The sequence below is a fragment of the Tamandua tetradactyla genome, chromosome 10, assembly GCF_023851605.1.
Source record: "Tamandua tetradactyla isolate mTamTet1 chromosome 10, mTamTet1.pri, whole genome shotgun sequence".
NCBI classification, from domain to species: domain Eukaryota; kingdom Metazoa; phylum Chordata; class Mammalia; order Pilosa; family Myrmecophagidae; genus Tamandua; species Tamandua tetradactyla.
In genome coordinates this window covers 108813210-108837937 of record NC_135336.1, presented here as the reverse complement: position 1 = coordinate 108837937, position 24728 = coordinate 108813210, and the positions used below count along the sequence as shown (strand labels likewise).

Here is a 24728-nt window from a genome sequence, read left to right as displayed (position 1 = left end):
GGGGCGTGGCCCTAGCGAGCCCGACGTCGGAGCGGCTGAGGTGGCCGTCGGTCCTGCGAGGGGCTCGCTCGTGGGCGGCCTCGGCGCTCCTGCCCCGACGGCGATCAGCGCCTCCACGGCCCCCGTGCGCACGGGAGCGCCCCTGAGCCGGGGCGACGGCGGGAAGCGAAAGACCGAGCTGACGCCCCGCGTGCCCCCGACCCTGCGCGGGCAGCTGCGGAGGGTCGCTCGTCGTTGGTCTCCGCGGTGGACAGGCCTGCCCCGCCCCACCCCCGTCTCCCGGGCGTCAGTAGCGGGTGGACAACTTGGCCCCTCACCTCGGCCCAGGGGCTTCGTCAGGAGAACCTTCCCGCCGCAGCTGGTGCCGGGAGTCGGCTGGTAAAGCAGGCGTGGGAGAGGTGACGCCGCTCCGCGCACCGCTTCTAAGTGGGAGGCTGACGCGCCGCTCGACGTGCTCGTCTAACTTGGATTTTCACCGGTGGGAACAATGGAGGGTGTTCTGGTGAGACGAGAACAGACCGCTGGGCAGTGTGGCGGTCCTTTGAGACAGGCGGGAAAGTAGTGGCCGTGAGGAAGGCTGTCCGGCGTGGATGGCTGTTGCTTAGCGTCACTGATGCTCCTCAGAAAGGTAACGGAGAGCTGGCAGTTGAAGGCCAGAGAGCCTATTTGATTGCATAACAAAGTAACCCTCATCTCTCAGAGGAAAGGAGAAATAAGGACAAATGAACTCCAAAGACAAAGACAGCCAGCCAAGACAGGTTTATACACCAGGCTGGGGCCCTGGTTGGGAATATCTGGGCCACCAGTGGCACGTGGGCTGGAGACAGCTGGGTAGATGATTTCTGACTTCCCGGGCTGCCCTAGGGGCTAGCAGCCCCTTCCCGGCCTGCCCGCACTGTGTGGCCTGAACCCCACTCGCTTACTGGACACTAGGCACTAGGCGTGTTAACTATGGTTACTTAGTCTCTGCCCCTCAACAGAACTGCACGACCCAGCCAGCACGTATGGGCAGGAGCTGGGGGAGTTATGTGTGGGGCTGGATTAAGGTGCTTCATCAGGAGAGTAGGGATATAAAAATGGGCGGAGGAGAGTTTAATGACTTGCGAGCAGCATTCAGAGGTAGGAGATTTAGCACTGAGAAGGACTTGAGGACATGATTCAAACTGGCTTAAAAGACAGTTCCTAGAACCACCATGTAAGGATTGCTGCATAAAAATTACTGCAGAATTTAGTGGCTTAAACACTGAGACTCACTTCCCTCAGGGTTGCTGTGGGGACAGGGCATCTGGGCCTTGGCTTCAGCAGCTTTGGGGCCACACTGCGGAGTCTGCAGAACCTTTCCACAAGACGGCTGGGCTCCAAGGGCAGAAAATCAAAGCCACTGAACCAAGCACAAGCTGCTTCCTTGTGAGTGACTCTCAGAATTCGCATCACTTGCCACTGCCTGTTTGTTAGAAATGACCACTAAATGTTGCCCATTTGCAAGGGGAGAAGTAGTAAGATCCCATCTTCTGAAGGAAGGAGTATCAAAAAATTTTCAGATGTATGAAGAACACCACACATGGACAAAGCTATGGCCCACGATGAGCAAAGCTGAAATGCCAGATTGCTGTGGCACAGTGGAAGAAGAGGTTAAAAGACTCAGGGTTACGGGCGTTCTGAAATTTAAATTCTATGTGCTGCTGGATTACCTGCCAGAGGATTATACTTACTTGAAGGCACAAACAATACCCCATTTGCAAAGGTCAAGAAATAAGCTGGTGAACCTACGATTAGGGCCAGATACCCCGGTGACCTCCAAGGCCCTTCATTTTGCCTGCCCTTTCCCCACTCCTGTGTATCTCATCCTGGTCCAGTCACACTGGACCCTTTACTGTTCGTTGACGATTCTAAGCATCCTCACGTGAAAGGCGTTCTCAGTTGCTAATTCTTCTGCTTAAAGTACTCTCATCCCCTAGATACATGGCTCACATATTTTAGGTCCTTGCCTAAATAACAGCTTTTTGGAGAGATCTTCCCTAACTTCCCTTTATAAACTAGGAAAACTCCCTCCCCCAGGTTCTCCCTGTGCCTCTGCTTTATGTATCTCTGTAAATACTTACCCTCACCAACCTATTATGTGTTTGTTTATTGTCTGTGCCTACTAGAATACAAGCACCATAAGATCAGGCAGTTTGCCTGTTTTGTTCACTTAAGTGTCATCATGGCCTAGAACAGTGGCTGGAACATGGAACTTCTTAATAATTCTTTATCGAATGAATGAAAACATGGGGAATTGGAAACGTAAAAGTCTTATGCTCCAAGAAAAATGTCTTTCATCAAATATTTATTATCTGTTTTGTGCAAAATCTTGTGGTATAAGTTATGGATTATGGATACAAGATGAATCAGAATGCTGCCTTTACTGTTTACCAACTGCAAGATCTTAGACCAGAAAAACCTGAATGTATTTCAGTTTTCTCATCTATAAAGTGATAGTTTCTGATAGGATTGCAATTAAGTGAATTAATATGTATAAAGCCCATTAAATGCTCTGGAAATTTTAGCTATCATCGTTTTTGTCTTGTGGTATGTTACAAGAATGAGTTAAGAGATGTTATCAGGTAACTGTCCTGCAAGGCACTATACGATAAATACCTTAGAAGAGTAGAAATAAAGAATTTTAGAACATGTTTTAGTCATGTTTACGCTTGGAGAGGGTAATTGCAAAAACAGAACTACAGTGAGGACCACAATCAAAAACGTTTAAAGTACATTATAGAAGCAGATAAGAATCTACATTTCTCTCGTTTCACCAGGAAAATCTTTGTGGAAGCAGGAGTTACAGAATTGCCATTCAGTGGATAGGGCGAGAGATATGGAAACAAAGACTTAGAATCCCTATGCAGGCACCACTCTAGAAATAGTGCTCTACACAAATAAAATAATTGGGACTTCAAGTTTTATAATTCTGTTTTTAAAATAATCTAGTAATTATTAAAAGTACAATTTACTAAGAGATAAGATATTTTATACCTTTAAGCCCCATGTCCCTTACTACCAAACATCTAAAGCAAATCCCTGTAGCAATTAAAAGAAATTAAACTATAATTATAGAGAGATATGTGGTATATAAAATAGATACCAAAGCAAGCATATAAAGGATTTTAATATTTCTAACTACAGAATAATATATATTTAACATATGGTATTTTAATATATCTATATCTAGATACAAATTTTTGTCTTAGAAGAATTATTTTTCAATATTATGGAACATTTACTGACATTCACAGAAGTGGATATTAAGAAATTTTAGTTGATTACAATAATTAGAGTTTTTATAGCTCCCATTCCCTGATCATAATCCAGTAAAACTCTATAGAAATTGACAATGGAAAGGTGTTATGGAAAATTTAGATACTTAGAAATTAAGAACCATCATTCTAAATAACTTCTAAAGTAAGGCAAAAGTCAAATTGAAATGACAAATTATCCATAGAGTAATGACAAAATACTTGATAAAACCCATGAGACCCTGCTAAAGCAATAATCAGAGAAAAACTGAGAGCCTTAAATGCTTTTATAATGAAAAAGAATAAAAGTAAAATGATGTAAATATTCAATTTAAGAAGTGAGGGACGGACTCCTACTCACATGTCTGAGACACCAAGGATCTCTTTCAACATGGCCCAGCAAAACTCCACAGATGAGACTATCTCTACATGTCAAAGGCACAGTCGCACCAAATTCACACCAGATCAGCTGAAAATCCTCATAGACACTTTCAACCAAAAACCTTACCCAGGTTATGCTACCAAACAAAAACTTGCTTTAGAAATTAACACTGAAGAGTCTAGGTGCCGGACCACCTATACATTTCCCCAATTCTGTGCTCTCATCGAGGCTTTCAAGAAAAACCCTTACCCTGGGATTGATTCCAGAGAAAGACTTGCTAAAGAAATTGGGGTTTCAGAGGCAAGAGTCCAAATTTGGTTTCAAAACTGAAGATCTCAATTCTATGACCAAAGGAAAAGAGAATCTGGTGAGATCCAAGGAAAAATACAAGACAAGGTGCAAGGTATCTAAGAGAGAGTTCAAGCCACAGAAGCTACACAAAATATCACCAACCTCACTAGCAACTGTTTTATTTCTCTGGAGCCAAAATGACGGGACATAGAAACAAGTTCAGTGTATCAGATATCATCATCCTGAGACCCAAATCTATTTCACTCTTCCTGGGAATGCACTTTTCCTTTGAGATTGCAAGTTGAGCATTCTGGAAATGGTAAGCAAGACTTCAGAAGGCAGAAACAGGTCCAAGAGGCACTTCACAGCACTCCTCACCCACCTTGGATCTAGAGTTCAGCAGAGTTTGAGGACAGTGAAAATAAAACTAGCACATTTTTGATCACAGAAAGAATTGGTTGAGACAAAAACTTGGATGTAAAACTCTTGAATGTTTTTTGAAGAACAAGATATATATTGTCTCAAGGAATCTACATGGATTCCTTATTAATTACAAAAGGAAATTTGTATCGGAGAAACCTGACAGACTCCACCTTAACCAAGTGCTTGAAATTTGCTTTATCAGCAATAACACAGACTGAGTGCCTCCTGTTATGAAGCATCTGAGAAAGGCAAACCATCCTTTCTGTGGTATTACTGCCAAATGTGCACTGCTTAATTTAATCATGAGAAACACCAGACAAGCAAAACTAAGTGGCATCCTACACAGTAATAGACCTGTACTTTTCAACAATGGATTGAATGATTGCAGTAAAGATGGAGAGATAGTATGCCAACTCAGGAAGCCTCCTGAAGAGCTAACTTCTATAGGTAGAATGTGCTGCCATTTATGTGGGGAATGGACACAAATTCAGAGACCTGGTTATGCTTACAGTTTCTCTCCAAAGATGTTCAAGAAACTGGTAATGCTGGTTATCTCTCTTTTTTTTTATAAATGTAATTTTGTTGAGATATATTCATACGCTTTACAATCCATCCAAAGTACACAACCATTGGTTCACACAGTTGTGCATTCATCACCCGATCATTTTGGGACATTAGCATTACTCCAGAAAAAGAAATAAAAATAAAAAAGAAACACCAAACATCCCATACCCCTTACCCCTCCCTCTTATTGACCACTAGTATTACAGTAGAGTTAACTAGGACAGTGTTGGTTAACAGAACAAAATATCCAGAAGTAGATTCTTAGCCACAAGGGCAACTGAAATTTTTTCCTCAATATAGTTATACAATCATTATCAAAGATCAGGGATCCTGGGTTACAGTTCAACAACTTCAAGTATTTCCTTTTGGTTATTTTAAAATACTTGACACTAGAAAGAAATATCTATATCATGAGGAAATAGTCACAGTCATTTGTTAAATCCTAATTTCTCAGTTACAGCTGCTCCGTCTCGCACTAGTTACCTCTTGGGAAGAGAGGTTGAAAGTTGAAGATAGAACTGTTTTTTCACTTTAATCTTTTTTTTATACTTTTGTAGTACCAAATGTACAACTCAAAATTTCTCATTTTTACCACTTTCAAGTACACAATTCAGTAGCATTAATTCTATTCACAGTATTGTGCTACTATCACTAGCATCCACACCTCAACCTTTTCATCTCAAGCAGAAACTCTATTAAGCAATAACTCCCATTTTGCCACACCTGCTACTCTCTCCCCACCACCATGGCTGCTGGTAACCTGTAATCTATCTGTCTATGGAGTTTGCTTATGTGTATTTCATATAAATGAGATCATACAGTCGTACAATATTTATCTTTTTGTGTCTGGCTTATTTCACTCAACATGAAATCTCCAAGATTCATCCATTTTGCAGCATGAATCAGAACTCCATTTTTTATGGTTGAATAATCCATGGCATGTATCAACAATATTTTGTTTACCCAATCTTATATTGATGGGCACTTTGGTTGCTTCTACCTTTTGGCTATTGTCAATAAAGTTGTACAAATATCTGTTTAAAAAAAAGTGAGGGACAGAATAGTAAATTTAATAAAAAGGAGGAGTTAATAAAGATAAAAGCTGAAATGAATAAAAGTAGTTTAAAAATTAGAAAGCTAAATAAAATAAACCATTTCTTTGAAATATCCATTAAAATACATTTATAGTAAGCATAACAGGATAAAAGGAAAAGGGCAAAAATGAATACATTATTAAAAATTAGAAAGGACACAGAAGAATTTTTAAACAGTGTTAAGTGCAATTCTGTGCCCATTTTATAATATTGAGGAAATGGATGATTTTCTAGAAAGAAACTACCCAAATTGATTTAGGAAGAGACTGGAGAGGTTAAAAGACATATGCATACATATAAACAAACTTCTCAAGATGAAAACTATTTAACCAAGAACAGATTGAGAAGAGTTAGAAACATGTAAGAGGGACAGTGGTTTAACATGCCTACTGTATATAGAGATAGTACAGATTTCTGAGAAGACAAGCAACCCTAAAGAAAAGTGAATAAAGAATATTAATGTTAAATTCAAAGAATGGAAAAAAAGGTTTAACCTGTTAAAAATCAGAGAAATGGAAATTGAAGAAAAAAATAACATCATTTGTTTTTACCCGGTAATTTGATAAAAATTAAGAAGAGTTATATTATACAGAGCTTTTAAGAATGAGAAGACATGGACAGTCTCACACATTGTTGGTGGAAGAGTACACTGCCTCATGCTTCTTAGGAAGGTTATCTGAACTTATCTTTTAACACGAAAACATTCACATCATTGAAAGTGTGGGAACTCATTCTACAGAATATTATACGAGTGACTGAAAGAATGAATTTGGTCTACATCTGTTGCCCTAGAGTTGTTGTAGTGTATTCTTAAGTGAGAAGAGCAAATTTTAGAGTCATGGGTGCAGTGTGATCTCATTCTAATAAACAGAAATAACAACAACAAAAAGTAAGCTGGTGAAAGTGATACCAATACCACTAAAATGTTCAGTAGTAGCTCGCCTCTAGGGCAGAGCTGACAGTAGGGAAGCTGTTCCAAAATTTGGCTGAATTGACAGCAATGGGGATGATAATTGGACCCTGAAACAGGAGACCAGGAGGCAGCACTTAACTGACAGTAATCAGGACCATAATTATCATGATTATCAAGGCCCAAGTGACAGCCAAGAGGACATGACCCGGTTATAGAAATGTTTCATAAAACATAATCATAATTGTTCTAGAGGATACGTGTACACCACCAAAACACAACTGGTCGCCTGAGAGCAGCCTCTGAGTGAGATGTGGTGTTTCTTTCAACAAATGAGCAGAACAGATGAGTAGCCAAGAAATTTTGGCTAGATGACAAGGAAAATCAAAGTGTTTGCCATAATAATAATAAAAAAAGGAACCTGTGCCAGTTTGAAGGTATTATGTACCCCCAAAAGTCATGTTTTAGTCCTGACTCAGTCTTGGGGGGCAGCCATTTCTTTCAATACTGTAGACTGAAAAGTGGATTAGGTTATCTCCAGGGAGACAGGGTGTGCCCAACTGTGGGTGTGACCTTTGATTAGATGGAGTTGTGACTCCACCCATTGCAAGTGGGGCCTGATTACTTTACTGAAATCCTTTAAAAGAGGAAACATTTTGGAGAGAGCAGAGCTGACAGAAATGACAGAAGCTTCAGAGCCAATAAAGAGAACAGATATTGATGCTTGCAGAACAGAAACTTCAGAGAACAGACACATGGATGTTTGGAGATGCCTACAGCCCAGCAGACGTCACCATGAGATATTAAGCAAGCCAGACCCTGGAGAGAGCTAAGGGACGCGGAGAAATGAAAGCCATACCAAGAGAAGTAAAGTAAGGAACCCCCACAGGAACAGAGGCTGAAAGCAATGGAGCCTAGGAGCAAGAGATCAGCAGGTGACAGAGGTGTTCCTGACCCATCAACCTGCATTGAATTAAGGTATCTTTTGCTGGATGCTTTAGTTTGGATAATTTTATAGACTTAGAACTGTAAACTTGTAATTTACTAAATTCCCCTTTTGAATAGCCGTTCCAGTTCTGGTATATTGCATTCCGGCAGCTTGCAAACCAAACAGATCCCATGCCCAATTTCCAGACATGAGCTAGATTTCAGACAAGGAACCTATAGACTGCAGAAGTAGCCAAATATCAAAAGGAAGGACCTTGCAACATGCAACAAGTTTGTACAGATGTGAATCCTCGAGTCCCCGCCAAAAGGTCTGACAGCAATTTCCTTTGATAACTATACCCTGGGGTCAGGAAATTGATGAGCCCAGCATTTTGAAGACTAGTGGACACAGAGCCCCAACTGACTTTGACATCCAATACCCTGAAGCATTATGGTGCCCTGTTAGATTGGATGCATATGCTGGCCCAGCTTATAGAGGGTCCACTGGGTCCGCAAATCTGCTTTGTGGTCATCTCCCCCATCTTCAGGTGAGCACTTGGTATTGGTGTACTTGGCAGTTAGCACCTCACTCACATCGGGTCCCTGCCCTGTAGGGTTAAAATGATCACAAAGGGAAAGCCAAGTGGAAACCAGAAACTGCTCCACTCACCAAGACAGTATCAAAACAGCATCACAAGGGGGGTGAGAATGGTAGGGGAGAGTGCTACCTTTAAGCAGCTAAAGGATGCAGCACGGTGACCCCCCCCCCCGAAGGGTCCTAGAGGATGCGTGTACACCACCAAAACACAACTGGTCACCTGAGAGCAGCCTCTGAGCGAGATGTGGTGTTTCTGTTAAAGCAGGTTAACACAGCCTCAGGTGCATGTAAGATGGCAACTAGTTTAAGTGCATTCTTTTTCATGGCTTCTGACCAGAAGGCACTTCCTGCAGGAAAGGAAGTGAGCGCTAAGCTGGTACCATGGAGTTCCCTGATCTTGCCACCACCCAGAAGCAGCTTAATGAATAAAAGCAAACTGGACAGAACCAAAAATAAGACAAGGGCCATTCACAAAACAGTGCTTTAATTTTATTCATTTTTGTTTTTTGTCTTTCAAACAACGTTCCCAAATGTACACTAGGAACACAAACAGAAGGAAGCCATCCTCAGCTTACCCTTCCTGGGGCAGGCCGGCCCGCGGGACTCCACTCCTGTGCTCACAAGCACATGCCGCCTGGGGACAGGCCTTGGCCACTGGCACTGCAGCAAGAGCACCCCGTGGGCCTCGGGATAAGGTGTAAAGACCAGAAAACAGCAGCACTCGAAGGCAACGTAAGGGACGTGAGGATCCCAGGCCATGCCATGGGTTTCTTTTTGGAAAAGGAAAAACAATCTTTTCCTCAAATAGAACTGGCGTCACAGGTAAGATCCATAACGATTTTATTCAGTGTTTAATCTTCTGGTGGCCGGATTCTTTTGAAGTGGAATCTTAGTATAAAAAAAAGTTACATGGCAATTTATTACTATGCTTTCCACATCTTTTAAAAAGAATTTCACTATTTCTGAATTCTACAACAAAAAATTCATCTTAAATTTGGCAAAAATATGGATTACAATTAAAATAGACACTCAGTCAAATTATGAAGGTTAAGAAACACTGGCTCATTGATTTAACCTTGGGTGTCTGTTTAAGTGAAAGCACAGAGACCCAGGTAGTGATTAAGTCATAAAAAATGACTCTCATGCTTATTTACACATTTTTGAAGGTATCATTTATGATCTTTCTTCTAGTACAATTAACAACAGTTTATTATTATGATTAAAACTAATAGAAAGCTGGGTGGCTCAGTGGCAGAATTCTCACCTGCCATGCCGGAGACCCGGGTTCAATTCCCGGTGCCTGCCGTGTAAAAAAAAAAAACTAATAGCTGACATTTCTTTTCTACGTCTTTTCTACATCACATTTCTAGGGTATAGTTTAATTTTTACAGTGGCTAGAGAAGGATCTTACTACCTGGTGGCATCCCCCCTAGTCGTTGCTGGATCATTTCTAAATGATGAATATATTCTGTTAAGGAGTGTTCTGGATCTTGAGAAGCAGTCAGGGACCTTTCTGATCTTGAATTTGGGGATGGATGAGATCTTTAAAGAAACAAACAAATGAAGAGGTGAACTCGAGATAGAGGCTGGCAAGTGACAGAGGAAGAGTATGGGCACAGAGGGCACAAGCAGGTGCGGTTCCCTCCTTCACACGCTCTCTTTACCTCAAAAGAAAAATATTGTAAAACCTTTTTAAAAATTCACTCCATAGTGCTTTAAACTCTCATACCAACTTCAGTATGAGAGTTTAAAATGAGTAAAAATAGTGTATATGATTTTGCTCATTAAATCTTTACATGTCTAATGTCCACTTAACAGACGCTGCTGGAATTCTGTGCCCTAAAGCTGGGGCAGCCACCCACAGCCTGTCCTTGTTCTCCCCAGATGGTCTCTCTCACTTGGGGAGAAACCCACCACCGCCAAGTTCTCGCCTCCACTACTTGTCTCCTGCTGGGCTCAGCGAGCACCTTCTAACTGACAAGATTTTAAATCTCTTCCAGGTAGGGAGTGGGTCTTATCTTTGCACCGTCTTACCCAAAGAGGCCCTTAGCCATTATTTGTTCTTTCAATATATATTACCAGACCGAGCAGTGGGAACCCCTCAGCCCCAGATGGACACATCCCTGATCTTCCTAGCAGACGTGGGCTGCCAGGCCCACCAGGGACTTGCACTTCCAAAATCCGTCTCTCTGAGGCAGTCCACATGCAGATGGGAGGTCACTAGCAGAGGTCATCAAAAGCCAAACGTAGAATGAGCCGGAAAGAGCAGCACCCTCAGAGATGAATACAAGTTCCGTCAACTCAGTCTAATCAGTAGCCTGGGCTGCCACGTGGCATGGCAGCACTGTCAACCCACACGCACTTGTGCCCAGAGGTCACAAACGCAGCAGCCTCCTGGTGAAGGGCAGATGCCAGCATTTCACCCACTACCACTTCAATGATGTCTCTGAACAATTTGCTTTCTAATAGCAGCATGTGCTCATTTTTATATTTATATATATAACTTTTATATTTTTTATGCTGGGAAAGCACAAGAAGATAAAGAAAATGGCACACAGACATACCTCAATGCGTGCATGTACAAATATCCACAAAACAAGTGGAAGCCTTTGCCTTTTGCTTAGAGGGTACCTTCCAAGTAATGGAAAAGTTAAAAAAGGTAAATGACTCAATCTAAAGGTTACTCATTCTAGCATTCAGAGAAGATTCTTTATGATTTGACCTGGAAAAACAGCAATCATATTTGGGGCAGAAATATAGGAATTGAGGTGGGCACATCCTGACTCTCTGACATCATGTGCCATTGACAAACCTCCACAAACATCAGGGAAACTACGTTGAAGAGTAATGTTTAAACTAAATTATGTCCTGCAATGCTAAATAACGAGAAGTTCAATTGTTTTTTTAATTGAAAAAACATTTTTCTTTACAAAATCATATGGACAGTTAATACTGCCACCGTAATGTGCTACTAACTACTGAGATGGTAATAGGGAGGTGCTCATGTGCGTGTGGAAAATGCACAGAAAAGAGATGCAGGAAGTCAAGGAAGGCCTGGGGGGCCCAGCACGTGCCTGGGGGCAGGAGTCATCTCTTCTTTCTGGGGGGGGCCTCATGCGGTTGGAGCCCCCTTTTGTGAAGCAGCCTCGCCTACGGCCTCAGAAGCTGGGCCAGGACCCCCACCCAAATCTGCCATCGAAAACACGAGGAAGCTGCACTGCTCTCCTGTAGCCGGGTTTCATGCGCTGCAGTGAGTCTCACCTGGCCCCTCGCCCCAGCGCCCATTACCCACCTGTCCCTTCTGCGTGGCGAGGCTGTGGCCGTGGGGTCCCCACTGAGGCCAGCAGGAGGCCCAGTCGCAGGAGTCACTCTCCTCATGGGTGGAGAGCGCTGTTGTCGCCCCGGTGCTCCTTTCCCCACGATTATTCAGCCGTACAGGAATTAGGAGGAGAAAGAATCCACGTCAGTAGGCGCACCCATATGTCAACATTTAAGGTTGATAAGTCTTCAAAACACCCTTAAGCATCCAAGTTATAAAAATTCCACTTTAAAGAGTGTTGGGAGAAACCCGGGCCTTCGCCAGCATGGCTGACCTCATGCCGATTCCATGTGGGCATTTCCGCACAGGGACACCCGGTGCCTGGGACAGTCTCAGGCTCTGAGCATGGGCAGAGACCCTGGAGACCCCCAGGCCCAAGCCCAGGAGGGGGGCACAGATGGTCCAGAAATAATAAGATGTGGAAATAAAAACTGATAGGGCCAAAGTGATATAAAGACTTAAAAGTTACATGTTATATGGAGACCTATCTTTACAAAAGGTTTCTACTGTGAAGATGCTTTTACTTTTATTTTTATTTTCCATTTGATAGTATTCAACTACAGTTAAAGTTACATAAGGTAATTGCTTCACATTTCACATACCTATATTTACCTGAGTGCTGCCTAAAACTGTTGTGCTAGCCAAAGTAATGCTATGAAATCATTTGCAGACTTAACCTGTGAGTAACTGTTAAATGCACTGTTATTGCCATATGAAAAGGCATCAACTTTGACACCACCATCACGTTTCAGACCATTTTATACATTTCGGGCCTTTTTAAAAAGCAAAACCAGGTGCATAATGAAGATGGCTTTTATTTGGACAAATAGCTTTTATATTTCCAATAAACCATGCAACAAATATTACATCTTTTTGGCACATAACTGACTCTTTAAAAACCACTGAACAGTTCTGCCATTTAAATAAATTGTTCAAATATATTTAAAATTTTTCAATTGCTAGTATGCTCGTCTGAATGTTTTCATTCATTAACTGTATAAACCATCGTCTTATTCACAATATAAAAATCACTTTTCTTCAAGTGATCTGTCATGCCCTCTTTGGCAGCAACACTGCCTGGGGTACAGATTTCTCATACCGCCTTTCTCCATTCCCATGGGCAGCCTCATAGCGAAAATGCTCCAGTCAATAAGGGGAATGTATGAAGACCCTGGTAATTGCGGGCCCACCTGGGCAGGGCGCTTTGCCTTGCATGAGAGCTCCTTTGCGATCTACTTCTTGCCATTTCTTAACCAAAAAGCGCAACCTGAAAGAGGGAAGAGACAAAAACAACACATTCGGATGCCAAGCAAGACCGGGAATGAGGGAACAATGAAAATGCCTAGGGACCGGGGGGCGCGGATCCAGAACTTCTGGGCACCGGAGGTCCAGGTCAAGTTCCCATGCACCCAGCACCTGCAGACAGCACAAGCACGTGCAGTCTGTCTGTCCTCAGCACCCGTCTCCCGGCAACCCCAGAACTGACACCCTCCCACCTCCCGCAGCCCCCAGCCCCTTACAGCCATCGGCACACAGCACCAACCAGAAAGAGGTCCCACTGACCAGTTCCCACCCGTCAGACTCCTGCTGAAACTCTGCCTGCAACACTGACGGGAGGGTTGGGGGATGGACGGGGTGGATGGACAGAGCCGGAACACCAGGTGCTGTGTGTGTGTGTGGGGGGGGGCAGTGTCAAAATGAAGTACAGTCTGCAGCTTCATCAGATGTGCTTGTAGCAGAGAAACCTGGGCCTGAGACCCATGAAATGACAGGATGTTCATTCCTCATGAAAAACCGTCCTCAGATCTTTAGCTAGAATATGAGATTTGCACATCTTTTCTTAAAGTGTCATCTGTATTTCCTTTAAGGTCTCAAATACCACTTATTTGTAGACTTTCAAAGAACCAAGCCCACTGGACACCTGGATGCCCTGCGACGAGGCTGTGCTTACCTCAGCACTGCCACCACCACGCGCACGGCCGTCCGGAACTTGGTAAGGGGACGTGGCGCAGCCACTTTCTTATCGGCTTTGGAAGGAAAAACTCCCAAGTGAGCAATCATTGAGAGGGTTTCTTGCTCGGAATCCTGGAATCCACCAATCAACAGTAAAAGATACTTCTTTTGATAAATCAGGGCTTTTCTAAAGCTTTCTGCTCTCAAATAATGCAGGTACAACTTTTCCATCTAAAAGGGGAAAAAGTGAAAACAATCATAGGAAACAGAGACATCTTATGGAAAAATTTTGACAAGCAAACCTGTACCCATTTCCTCAGTAAATTGCCGCAGCAGCCAGCCTCAGCATGGATGGCTTGAGCCAGCCCTGCTGTCCAGAGCTTGTGAGTCACATGCCCTCCTGAGCAGCCCAGCAGTGAGCAAGCCTTGAGCTTAACGCCCAGCCCTGGCCTGGCAAGCAGAGTGCAGTGCCCACCCTAATCTGCACTCTCCCTCGGGAGAAGGTGCAGGGCTGTGACCCGGGAATCTCAGGTCTGTACTCCTCAGGCAGCAGACACCACTGCCTGCCCCATCTGTCCCGCCGTTACCACAGCATCTGTACCCAACTCGACCAAGTTTCACATTAAACTTGGTTCTCTCTGTCCCCTTGTACTGGAATGGGGTGGCGCCAGAGTGCATCTTCCACCCCACTGCGCCACTTGTGTGGGGCGCAGGCCCAGCAGGTGAGAATCCATGACATGGGAGAGCTCTGGCCTGTGGAGAACAGACAGCTGCTCCTGGGCCTCTCTCACCTTGGCAGCATGGACGCTTGCCTCCTCGCTGGCTGCTGGCACTGGCAGTCCTGACTCTGTGTGTCCCGGCGAGCTCTGTGGGGCTGTTCTACCCCTCCACGCAGGCCTTGCCAACCTCTGCAATGAGTGAAGGTTAAAATACCCACAGCAGTGAGAAAAGTGAGCGAACATGCACAGGTCACATCAAGACACCTCGTTTCTTCTCCCCCAGGTTGCCCTGGGCCTGGTAGAATGAAGCCCTTCCCTAGGGAGGGGTGGTGGTGAACTAGGGTGCACACAGAGTGGGGTTTCGTGGCTCCCAAGGCCCGGACGTGGGCTTCAGGTAGGCCACCAGTGGAGGCCCTGCAACTGCAGCCCCAAGCTGGGTGCCCGGCTCCAGCACAGCACGTCTCCTGTGTCCTGTCCACAGGCCCATGGCCACTGCCTGTGAGTGACCAGGTGCATGAGCACGGATGAAGCCTGCTACGTGCCATTTAACTACCTATGACTGAGGAAGGCCCATTCTCATGCACAGCAAAACTGCCCATGTGTGTGAAATAAGCAGCCACGTTCAAACCTGAAGCCTGGAGGCCGGCACACACTCTGCCCTGGCAGGATCAAGGCCCTAACTTGTCTCTTGCCTGGCGGAATTAGCATGTGAGGACCTCGGGAGGCCCCAGACTCACTTGGGCTGAGGCCATGGGGCTAGGCAAGAGCAGCCAGGTGGGTGAGGACAGTCATGGGGCTGGGTGGGACTGCATGTGGGCAACAGCCTGTGGCCCAGCTAGGAAGGAGCCCACGGTACTTGTGACAGCCATCATCAGGGGTGGGAGGTGGGGCTGCCATGTGGGGGCCCCGGGGTGTCCCACCTGCAGGGCAGGGGGAGGAAGCAGCACCTTCGCTGTACTGGGGACCCAGCACGCCAGGTGCTGGAGGGGCTACCTGGGGAGTGTCAGGCACGGGGCACATGGGACACCCCAGCAGAGAGACCCCCCTCACATGATGCCCCCTCACAAGATGCCCCCCGACACACCCCAGCACAAGACACCCCGTCACACGATGCCCCCTCATGTGACACCCCAGCAGGGACACCCCCACAGATTCTGCATAAATTCCAGAACAGCAATTGGGCTCTCGCTGACCCGAGGGCAGGTCACTTCAGATGGACACTGGAGCCTCCACGCTTCTCCCCACAGAGGATGTCTCCCGCGAGGCCCCTTGGTGTGGCACCCAGCTCCAGAGAAATGAGGATCCAACAACAAAACACTGAGGCCCCCAACCTTTACCTACAGCAGGGCTTGAAAGTACGTGAAACAAAACCCACTCAAGCTGAAGAACAGACACACACGTGCACAACTACACACAGCATCCATCGCAGGAACCACTCGGCAAGGCCAAAGGAGACCCAAGGAGCATGGACAACGGGGCCCCCACGCGCACAACACCCTGCCTGCAGCACAACACACTTCCTTTCCAAGCACGCAGGATGTTCTCCAAGAGATCCAAGCCTGGGCCAATCCCAAACCTTGCTAAAGGAAAGGAAATGACATGATGCCAGGCACGTGCTCTGACAATAACGGAATTAAGCTGGCAATCAATAGCAGGACACCCACAAAATCCCCAAACGTGTAGAATTTAAACAGCACCCTATTAAGTAATTCATGGCTTGAAGGGAAAGTCCCAAGAAAAAGTAAAAATACAATAAATCAAAATATATGGGATACACAGAGTGATCTGGACAGTGAAGAAACAAGTATTTGCAAAGTCCCCTTGTGGGGACGGGGGAGAAAGAGGGAAATAGTCAACTTCCCAATCTGGGGAACTCCTGATATTCTCGCAAACAGTGAAACAACCAAATCAACAGGCCAAGCCCTCAATCTTGGGGTTCACCCATATGAAACTTATTCCTGCAAAGGAGAGGCTAAGCCTACTTATATATGCCTAAGAGTCACCCCCAGAGAGCCTCTTTTGTTGCTCAGATGTGGACTCTCACTCTAAGTCACCTCGGTAGGTGAATGCACTGCCCTCCCCCTTCTGTGTGGGACATGACTGCCAGGGGTGTAAACCTCCCTGGCAACGTGGGACAAAAATCTTGGGATGAACATCAAGGGACTGAGAAAATCTTCTTGACCAAAAGGGAGAAGACAGAAATGAAACAAAGCCTCAATGGCTAAGAGTTTCAGAGTCGAGAGGTTATCCTTATGCATTATACAGATATCCCTTTTCAATTTGTGGTGTATTAAAGTGGCTGGAGGGAACTGCCTGAAACTGCGGAGCTGTATTCCGACATCCATGCTTCTTGAAGACGACTGTTTAACGATATAATTTTTGCAGTGTGACTGTGTGATTGTGAAAACTATGTGCCTGGTGCTCCTTTTACCCAGGGTATGGCAGAGAGTAAAAAAATATGGATAAAGAATAAATAAATAATAGCGGGGGTGATAAAGGATAAAAAGTTGGGTAGATGGAAATACTAGTGGTCAATGAGAGGGAGGCATAGGGTATGAGATGTATGAGTTTTTTCTTTTTATTTCTTTTTATGGAGTGATGCAAATGTTTCAAAAGTGGTCTTGGTGATGAATACACAACTTTGTGATGATATTGTGAACCACTGATTGTACACCATGTATGGAATGTTTGTATGTCAAGAGTGTTTGTATATTTGTTTAAGTTTGACAATAAAAATATTTATTAAAAAAAATTAAGAACATTTAAAAAAAATTATGGGATGCAGACAGAGCAGTGCTTCAGGGAATTTATAGCATTAAATGCTTGCATTTGAAAGGAAAGGTCTCATGTGGGCCTCCAGACCTTAAGAAAACAGAAAAGAGCAAATCAAGCCTAGAAAGAGCAGGTGAAGGACATTCATAGAGAGCAACTATCAATGAAACTGAAAACAGAAAAACACCTCCAGAATTTCACTGAAACCAAAAGCTGGTTCTTAGGGGGAAACAATTAAAACTGATAAAAAAAACTCTATGCAGAATGACTATGAAAATAAGGTAACCTATCGCCAACACCAGGAACAAAAGAGGCGATGTCATTACTGAGCCAAAGAAGTGAAAATATATCGAGAGAACACAATGAACAATCTCATGGACAATAAATTTGACCAATTGCTTCAAAGACACAATTACCAAAATTCTTCCAAGAAATGAAAACCCTGAATAGTCTGTATCTAGTGAAAAATAAAATAAAATCCAACATTACAAACCTTCCAAAAAAGAAAATACTACTCTCAGACAGTTACAGCGGTGAACTTTATCAGAAACACGTAGAGCTGAACTAAAATCAGCTCTAGGACTTCCGGAGAAGATGGCGGCTTAGTAAGACGCACGGGTCTTAGTTCCTCCTCCAGAACAGCTACTAGGGAAGTAGAAACGGTACAGAACAGCTCCCAGAGCCACGACAGAGACCAAGAAGACAGCGTACCCCATTCTGGAACGGCTGACTGGCTGGGAAAGCCCGCTGCGGTGAGATCACCGAGGGGCGCAAGCTTCCCTGGGCCGGGGCGGCAGGCGGCCGGAGTCCCTCTCTCCCTCCTTCCCGGGCCGGCTGGGAGAATTGGACAGGCGATCCCCTCAAGCCGCGGTGGCTGGCGCCACTCCCCCCCCACGCGCGGCCTCCCGGACCAGCTGGGAGAATTGGATCGGAGATCCCCCAAGCCGCGGACACCGGCGACCGGGGTCCTTTCCAAACATGTGGCTTCCCGGTCCGGCTGGGAACGGGGGATAGGCACCCCCCCAAGCCGCGGCGGCCAGCGGCCCCCCACCACGCTTGGCGCCCCGGGCCGGCAGGGAAATTTGCACAGGCGCTCCCCCAAGCCGTGGAGGCTGGCGCCTCCCCCCACCACGCTTCGCGCCCAGGGCCGGCTGGGAAATTTGGACAGGGGCTCCCCCAAGCAGCGGAGGCCGGCGACCCTCCCCATGCGTGGATTCCCCGGCCGGCTGGGATATTCGGATTGGCACTACCCCAAGCCGCTTCAGCTGGCGACCCTCCCCTACAGCGAGAGTTTTCCAAAGTTAAAGGAGCCACAGCATCTTTTACTGGTGGGACCCGCAGACAGACGAGTACCACGAGCGCCACCTACTGGGCAGCATAAGAAAAACAGAGCCCAGAGATTTCACAGAAAAATCTTTCAACCTGCTGGGTCCCACACCCAGGGAAATCTGATTAAATGCCCAGACGCCAACAGAAGATAACGGATCATGCTTGGAAAATTGAAGATATGGCCCAGTCAAAGGAACAAACCAATAGTTCAAATGAGATACAGGAGCTGAGACAACTAATGCTGAATATACAAACAGAAATGGAAAAACTCTTCAAAAACCAAATCAATAAATTGAGGGAGGACATGAAGAAGACATGGGCTGAACAAAAAGAAGAAATAGAAAATCTGAAAAAACAAATCACAGAACTTATGGGAGTGAAGGACAAAGAAGAAAAAATGGAAAAAACAATGGATACCTACAATGGTAGATCTAAAGAGACAGAAGCTACAATTAGTGAACTGGAGGATGGAACATCTGAATTCCAAAAAGAAACAGAAACTATAGGGAAAAGAATGGAAAAACTTGAGCAGGGGATCAGGGAACTGAATGACAATATGAAGCTCACAAATATACGTGTTGTGGGTGTCCCAGAAGGAGAAGAGAAGGGAAAAGGAGGAGAAAAAGTAATGGAAGAAATTATCACTGAAAATTTCCCAACTCTTATGAAAGACCTAAAATTACAGATTCAAGAACTGCAGCGCACCCCAAAGAGAATAGACCCAAATAGGCGTTCTCCAAGACACTTACTAGTTAGAATGTCAGAGGTCAGAGAGAAAGAGAGGATCTTGAAAGCAGCAAGAGAAAAACAATCCATCACATACAAGGGAAACCCAATAAGACTATGTGTAGATTTCTCAGCAGAAACCATGGAAGCTAGAAGACAGTGGGATGATATATTTAAATTACTAAAAGAGAAAAACTGCCAACCAAGCCTCCTATATCCAGCAAAATTGTCCTTCAAAAATGAGGGAGAAATTAAAACATTCTCAGACAAAAAGTCACTGAGAGAATTTGTGACCAAGAGACCAGCTCTGCAAGAAATACTAAAGGGAGCACTAGAGTCAGATACGAAAAGACAGAAGAGAGAGGTATGGAGAAGGATGTACAAAGAAGGAAAGTCAGATATGATATACATAATACAAAAGGCAAAATGGTAGAGGAAAATATTATCCAAACAGTAATAACACTAAATGTTAATGGACTGAATTCCCCAATCAAAAGGCATAGACTGGCAGAATGGATTAAAAAACAGGATCCTTCTATATGCTGTCTACAGGAAACACATCTTAGACCCAAAGATAAACATAGATTGAAAGTGAAACGTTGGGAAAAGATATTTCATGCAAATAACAACCAGAAAAGAGCAGGAGTAGCTATACTAATATCCAACAAATTAGACTTCAAATGTAAAACAGTTAAAAGAGACAAAGAAGGACACTATCTACTAATAAAAAGAACAATATAACAAGAAGACATAAAAATCATAAATATTTATGCACCGAACCAGAATGCCCCAAAATACGTGAGGAATACACTGCAAACACTGAAAAGGGAAATAGACATATATACCATAATAGTTGGAGACTTCAATTCACCACTCTCATCAATGGACAGAACATCTAGATAGAGGATCAATAAAGAAAGAGAGAATTTGAATATTACTATAAATGAACTAGACTTAACAGACATTTATAGGACATTACATCCCACAACACCAGGATACACCTTTTTCTCAAGTGCTCATGGATCATTCTCAAAGATAGACCATATGCTCGGTCACAAAGTAAGTCTTAACAAATTTAAAAAGATTGAAGTCATACACAACACTTTCTCGGACCATAAAGGAATGAAGTTGGAAATCAATAATAGGTGGCGTGCGAAAAATTCACACATACATGGAGGCTCAACAACACACTCTTAAACAACGAGTGGGTCAAGGAAGAAATTACAGAAGAAATTAGTAAATATCTCAAGGCGAATGAAAACGAAAACACAACATATCAAAACCTATGGGACGCAGCAAAGGCAGTGCTAAGAGGGAAATGTATTGCCCTAAATGCCTATATCAGAAAAGAAGAAAGGGCAAAAATTCTGGAATTAACTGTCCACCTGGAAGAACTGGAAAAAGAACAGCAAACTAACCCCAAAGCAAGCAAAAGGAAAGAAATAACAAAGATTAGAGCAGAAATAAATGAAACTGAGAACATGAAAACAATTTCAATAAGACCAGAATTGGTTCTATGAGAAAATCAACAAGACTGATGGGCCCTTAGCAAGATTGACAAAAAGAAGAAGAGAGAGGATGCAAATAAATAAGATCAGAAATGGAAGAGGAGACATAACCACTGACCTCACAGAAATAAAGGAGGTAATAACATGATACTATGAACAACTTTATGCTAATGAATACAACAATGTAGATGAAATGGACAACTTTCTAGAAAGGCATGAACAACCAACTTTGACTCAAGAAATAGATGACCTCAACAAACCAATCACAAGTAAAGAAATTGAATCAGTCATTCAAAAGCTTCCTAAAAAGAAAAGTCCAGGACCAGACGGCTTCACATGTGAATTCTATCAAACATTCCAGAAAGAATTAGCACCAATCCTGCTCAAACTCTTCAAGAAAACTGAAGTGGAGGGAAAGCTACCTAATTCATTCTATGAAGCCAACATCACCCTCATACCAAAACCAGGCAAAGATATTACAAAAAAAGAAAACTACAGAGCAATCTCTCTAATGAATACAGATGCAAAAATCCTCAACAAAATTCTAGTAACTCGAATCCAGCAACTATTTAAAGGAATTATACATCATGACCAAGTAGGATTCATCCCAGGTATGCAAGGATGGTTCAACATAAGAAAATCAATTAATGTAATACACCATATCAACAAATCAAAGCAGAAAAATCACATGATCATCTCAATTGATGCAGAGAAGGCATTTGACAAGATTCAACATCCTTTCCTGTTGAAACACTTCAAAGGATAGGAATACAGGGAACTTCCTTAAAATGACAGAGGGAATATATGAAAAACCCACAGCTAATATCATCCTCAATGGGGAAAAATTGAAAACTTTCCCCCTAAGATCAGGAACAAGACAAGGATGCCCACTATCACCACTATTATTCAACATCGTGCTGGAAGTTCTAGCCAGAGCAATTAGACAAGAAAAAGAAATACAAGGCATCAAAATTGGAAAGGAAGAAGTAAAACTATCACTGTTTGCAGACGATATGATACTATACGTAGAAAACCCAGAAAAATCCACAACAAAACTACTAGAGCTAATAAATGAGTACAGCAAAGTAGCAGGTTACAAGATCAACATTCAAAAATCTGTAGTGTTTCTATACACTAGCAATGAACAAGCTGAGGGGGAAATCAAGAAACGAATTCCATTTACAATTGCAACTAAAAGAATAAAATACTTAGGAATAAATTTAACTAAAGAGACAAAAGACCTATACAAAGAAAACTACAAAAAACTGTTAAAAGAAATCACAGAAGACCTAAATAGATGGAAGGACATACCGTGTTCATGGATTGGAAGACTAAATATAGTTAAGATGTCAATTCTACCTAAATTGATTTACAGATTCAATGCAATACCAATCAAAATCCCAACAACTTATTTTTCAGAAACAGAAAAACCAATAGGCAAATTTATCTGGAAGGGCAGGGTGCCCCGAATTGCTAAAAGTATCTTGAGGAAAAAAAATGAAGCTGGAGGTCTCACATAATATGCCTGACTTTAAGGCACATTATGAAGCCACAGTGGTCAACACAGCATGGTATTGGCATAAAGATAGATATATCGACCAATGGAATCGAATAGAGTGCTCAGATATAGACCCTCTCATCTATGGACATCTGATCTTTGATAAGGCAGTCAAGCCAACTCACCTGGGACAGAACAGTTTCTTCAGCAAATGGTGCCTAGAGAACTGGATATCCATATGCAAAAGAATGAAAGAGGACCCGTATCTCACACCCTATACAAAAGTTAACTCTAAATGGATCAAAGATCTAAACATTAGGTCTGAGACCATAAAACAGTTAGAGGAAAATGTAGGGAGATATCTCATGAAACTTACAATTGGAGGCGGTTTTACAGACCTTAAACCTAAAGCAAGAGCACTGAAGAAAGAAATAAATAAATGGGAGCTCCTCAAAATTAAACACTTCTGTGCATCAAAGAACTTCATCAAGAAAGTAGAAAGACAGCCTACACAATGGGAGACAATATTTGGAAACGACATATCAGATAAAGGTCTAGTATCCAGAATTTATAAAGAGATTGTTCAACTCAACAACAAAAACACAGCCAACCCAATTACAAAATGGGAAAAAGACTTGAACAGACGCCTCTCAGAAGACGAAATACAAATGGCCAAAAGGCACATGAAGAGATGCTCAATGTCCCTGGCAATTAAAGTAATGCAAATCAAAGCCACAATGAGATATCATCTCACACCCACCAGAATGGCCATTATCAACAAAACAGAAAATGACAAGTGCTGGAGAGAATGTGGAGAAAGACGCACACTTATCCACTGTTGGTGGGAATGTCAAATGGTGCAACCACTGTGGAAGGCAGTTTGGGTTAGCTGAATATAGAATTGCCATATGACCCAGCAATACCATTGCTAGGTATCTACTCAGAGGACTTTAGGGCAAAGACACAAACGGACATTTCCACACCAATGTTTATAGCAGCATTATTTACAATTGCAAAGAGATGGAAAAAGCCAAAATATCCATCAACAGACGAGTGGCTAAACAAACTGTGGTATATACATACGATGGATTATGCAGCTCTAAGACAGAATAAACTTATGAAGCATGTAATAACATGGATGGACCTAGAGAACATTATGCTGAGTAAGACTAGCCAAAAACTAAAGGACAAATACTGTATGGTCCCACTGATATGAACCGACATTAGTGAATAAACTTGGAATATGTCATTGGTAAGAGAGACCATCAGGAGACAGAAATAGGGTAAGATAATGGGTAATTCAAGCTGAAGGGATACAGACTGTGCAATAGGACTGGATACAAAAACTCAGAAATGGACAGCACAATACTACCTAATTATAATGTAATTATGTTAAAACATTGAATGAAGCTGCATGTGAGGTATAGTTTTTTTTTCTATTATCGTTTTATTTCTTTTTCTGTTGTCTTTTTTATTTCTTTTTATAAATTGATGCAAATGTACTAAGAAATGATGAATATGCAACTATGTGATGATGTTAAGAATTACTGATTGTATATGTAGAATGGAATGATTTCTAAATGTTTTGTTAGTTAATCTTTTTTAATTAATATAAAAAAACAAAACAAAACTCTTATCCTTGAAATGACTAATTGATACACTGGACTTCATCAAAATTAAACACTTTTGCTTTGCAACATGAGGACACCAACACAGACTGGCAAGCTCATTAACAGCCCAATTTTCATACTGAGCAAAAAATGTTTTTTTTCGTTTTCTTTTTTTTGTGTTTGAAATGAACAAAAAACATGAACACACACTTCAACAAAGAGGACACTGATTGCAAACACATGCAGAAGATGCCCGATACCTGTAGTCATTAGGGAACAGTCATTAAAACCAGGGTGAGACCACCACATACCTGATAGAATGGCTGAAATTAAAAATACTGACAACACAGAACACGAAAATTCATAATAACTGGAATTCTCACACTTGGCTTGAGAAAAGCAAAGGCGTACAGCCAGTCTGGAATCAGTCTGGCAGCTCGTTTAAACGATGTCCAGAAACCTACATGTGACCGAGCACTCCCACCTCTAGGTGTTTACGCCAGAATATGAAAAAAGACATTTATGCAAAAACTTCCACCAAAAACAGCCCAAATGTCCTTCAGTGGATGAATGGATAAACAATGATACATCAGCAACCTCAAATGCCTCATGAAGAGAGCAAAATATCCAGCTCAAGGGGGTACATCCTACATGATTCCACTTAAATGGCATTTGGGAAAATGCAGAACTAAGGATGGCTATCGGGTCGGTGCCTGCCTGAAGGAGAGGCAGTGCAGGGTGTACCCTTGGCACTGTCATTGTTTGAATTCTTAAGTGTTAGCAGGCACACAATGTCCACATGCTTGTAAGGTCATGCTACTGCATGCCAA

The 24728-nt window shown here is 43.1% G+C and overlaps 1 protein-coding gene and 1 long non-coding RNA gene across 2 annotated transcripts in view; one reads left to right on the top strand and one right to left on the bottom strand.

Moving 5' to 3' along the window:
* Window positions 1–220: 220 nt before the first annotated feature.
* LOC143648790 (uncharacterized) lies at window positions 221–15494 on the top strand. The gene is made up of 3 exons (XR_013158764.1): window positions 221–7917; window positions 9006–10464; window positions 13652–15494. It is a non-coding gene; the product is annotated as an uncharacterized LOC143648790 (long non-coding RNA).
* Window positions 9203–24728, bottom strand: part of PCNT (pericentrin) — a 211165-nt gene continuing 195639 nt past the window's right edge. Inside the window, exons 43-48 of the mRNA XM_077119263.1 lie at window positions 14528–14644; window positions 13735–13967; window positions 12974–13050; window positions 11757–11874; window positions 9879–10006; window positions 9203–9352 (exon numbers count right to left, since the gene is read on the bottom strand). Of these exons, the coding sequence (XP_076975378.1) occupies window positions 9309–9352; window positions 9879–10006; window positions 11757–11874; window positions 12974–13050; window positions 13735–13967; window positions 14528–14644 (717 nt within the window). The 3' untranslated portion in view covers window positions 9203–9308. The remainder of the gene's footprint in view (window positions 9353–9878; window positions 10007–11756; window positions 11875–12973; window positions 13051–13734; window positions 13968–14527; window positions 14645–24728) is intronic.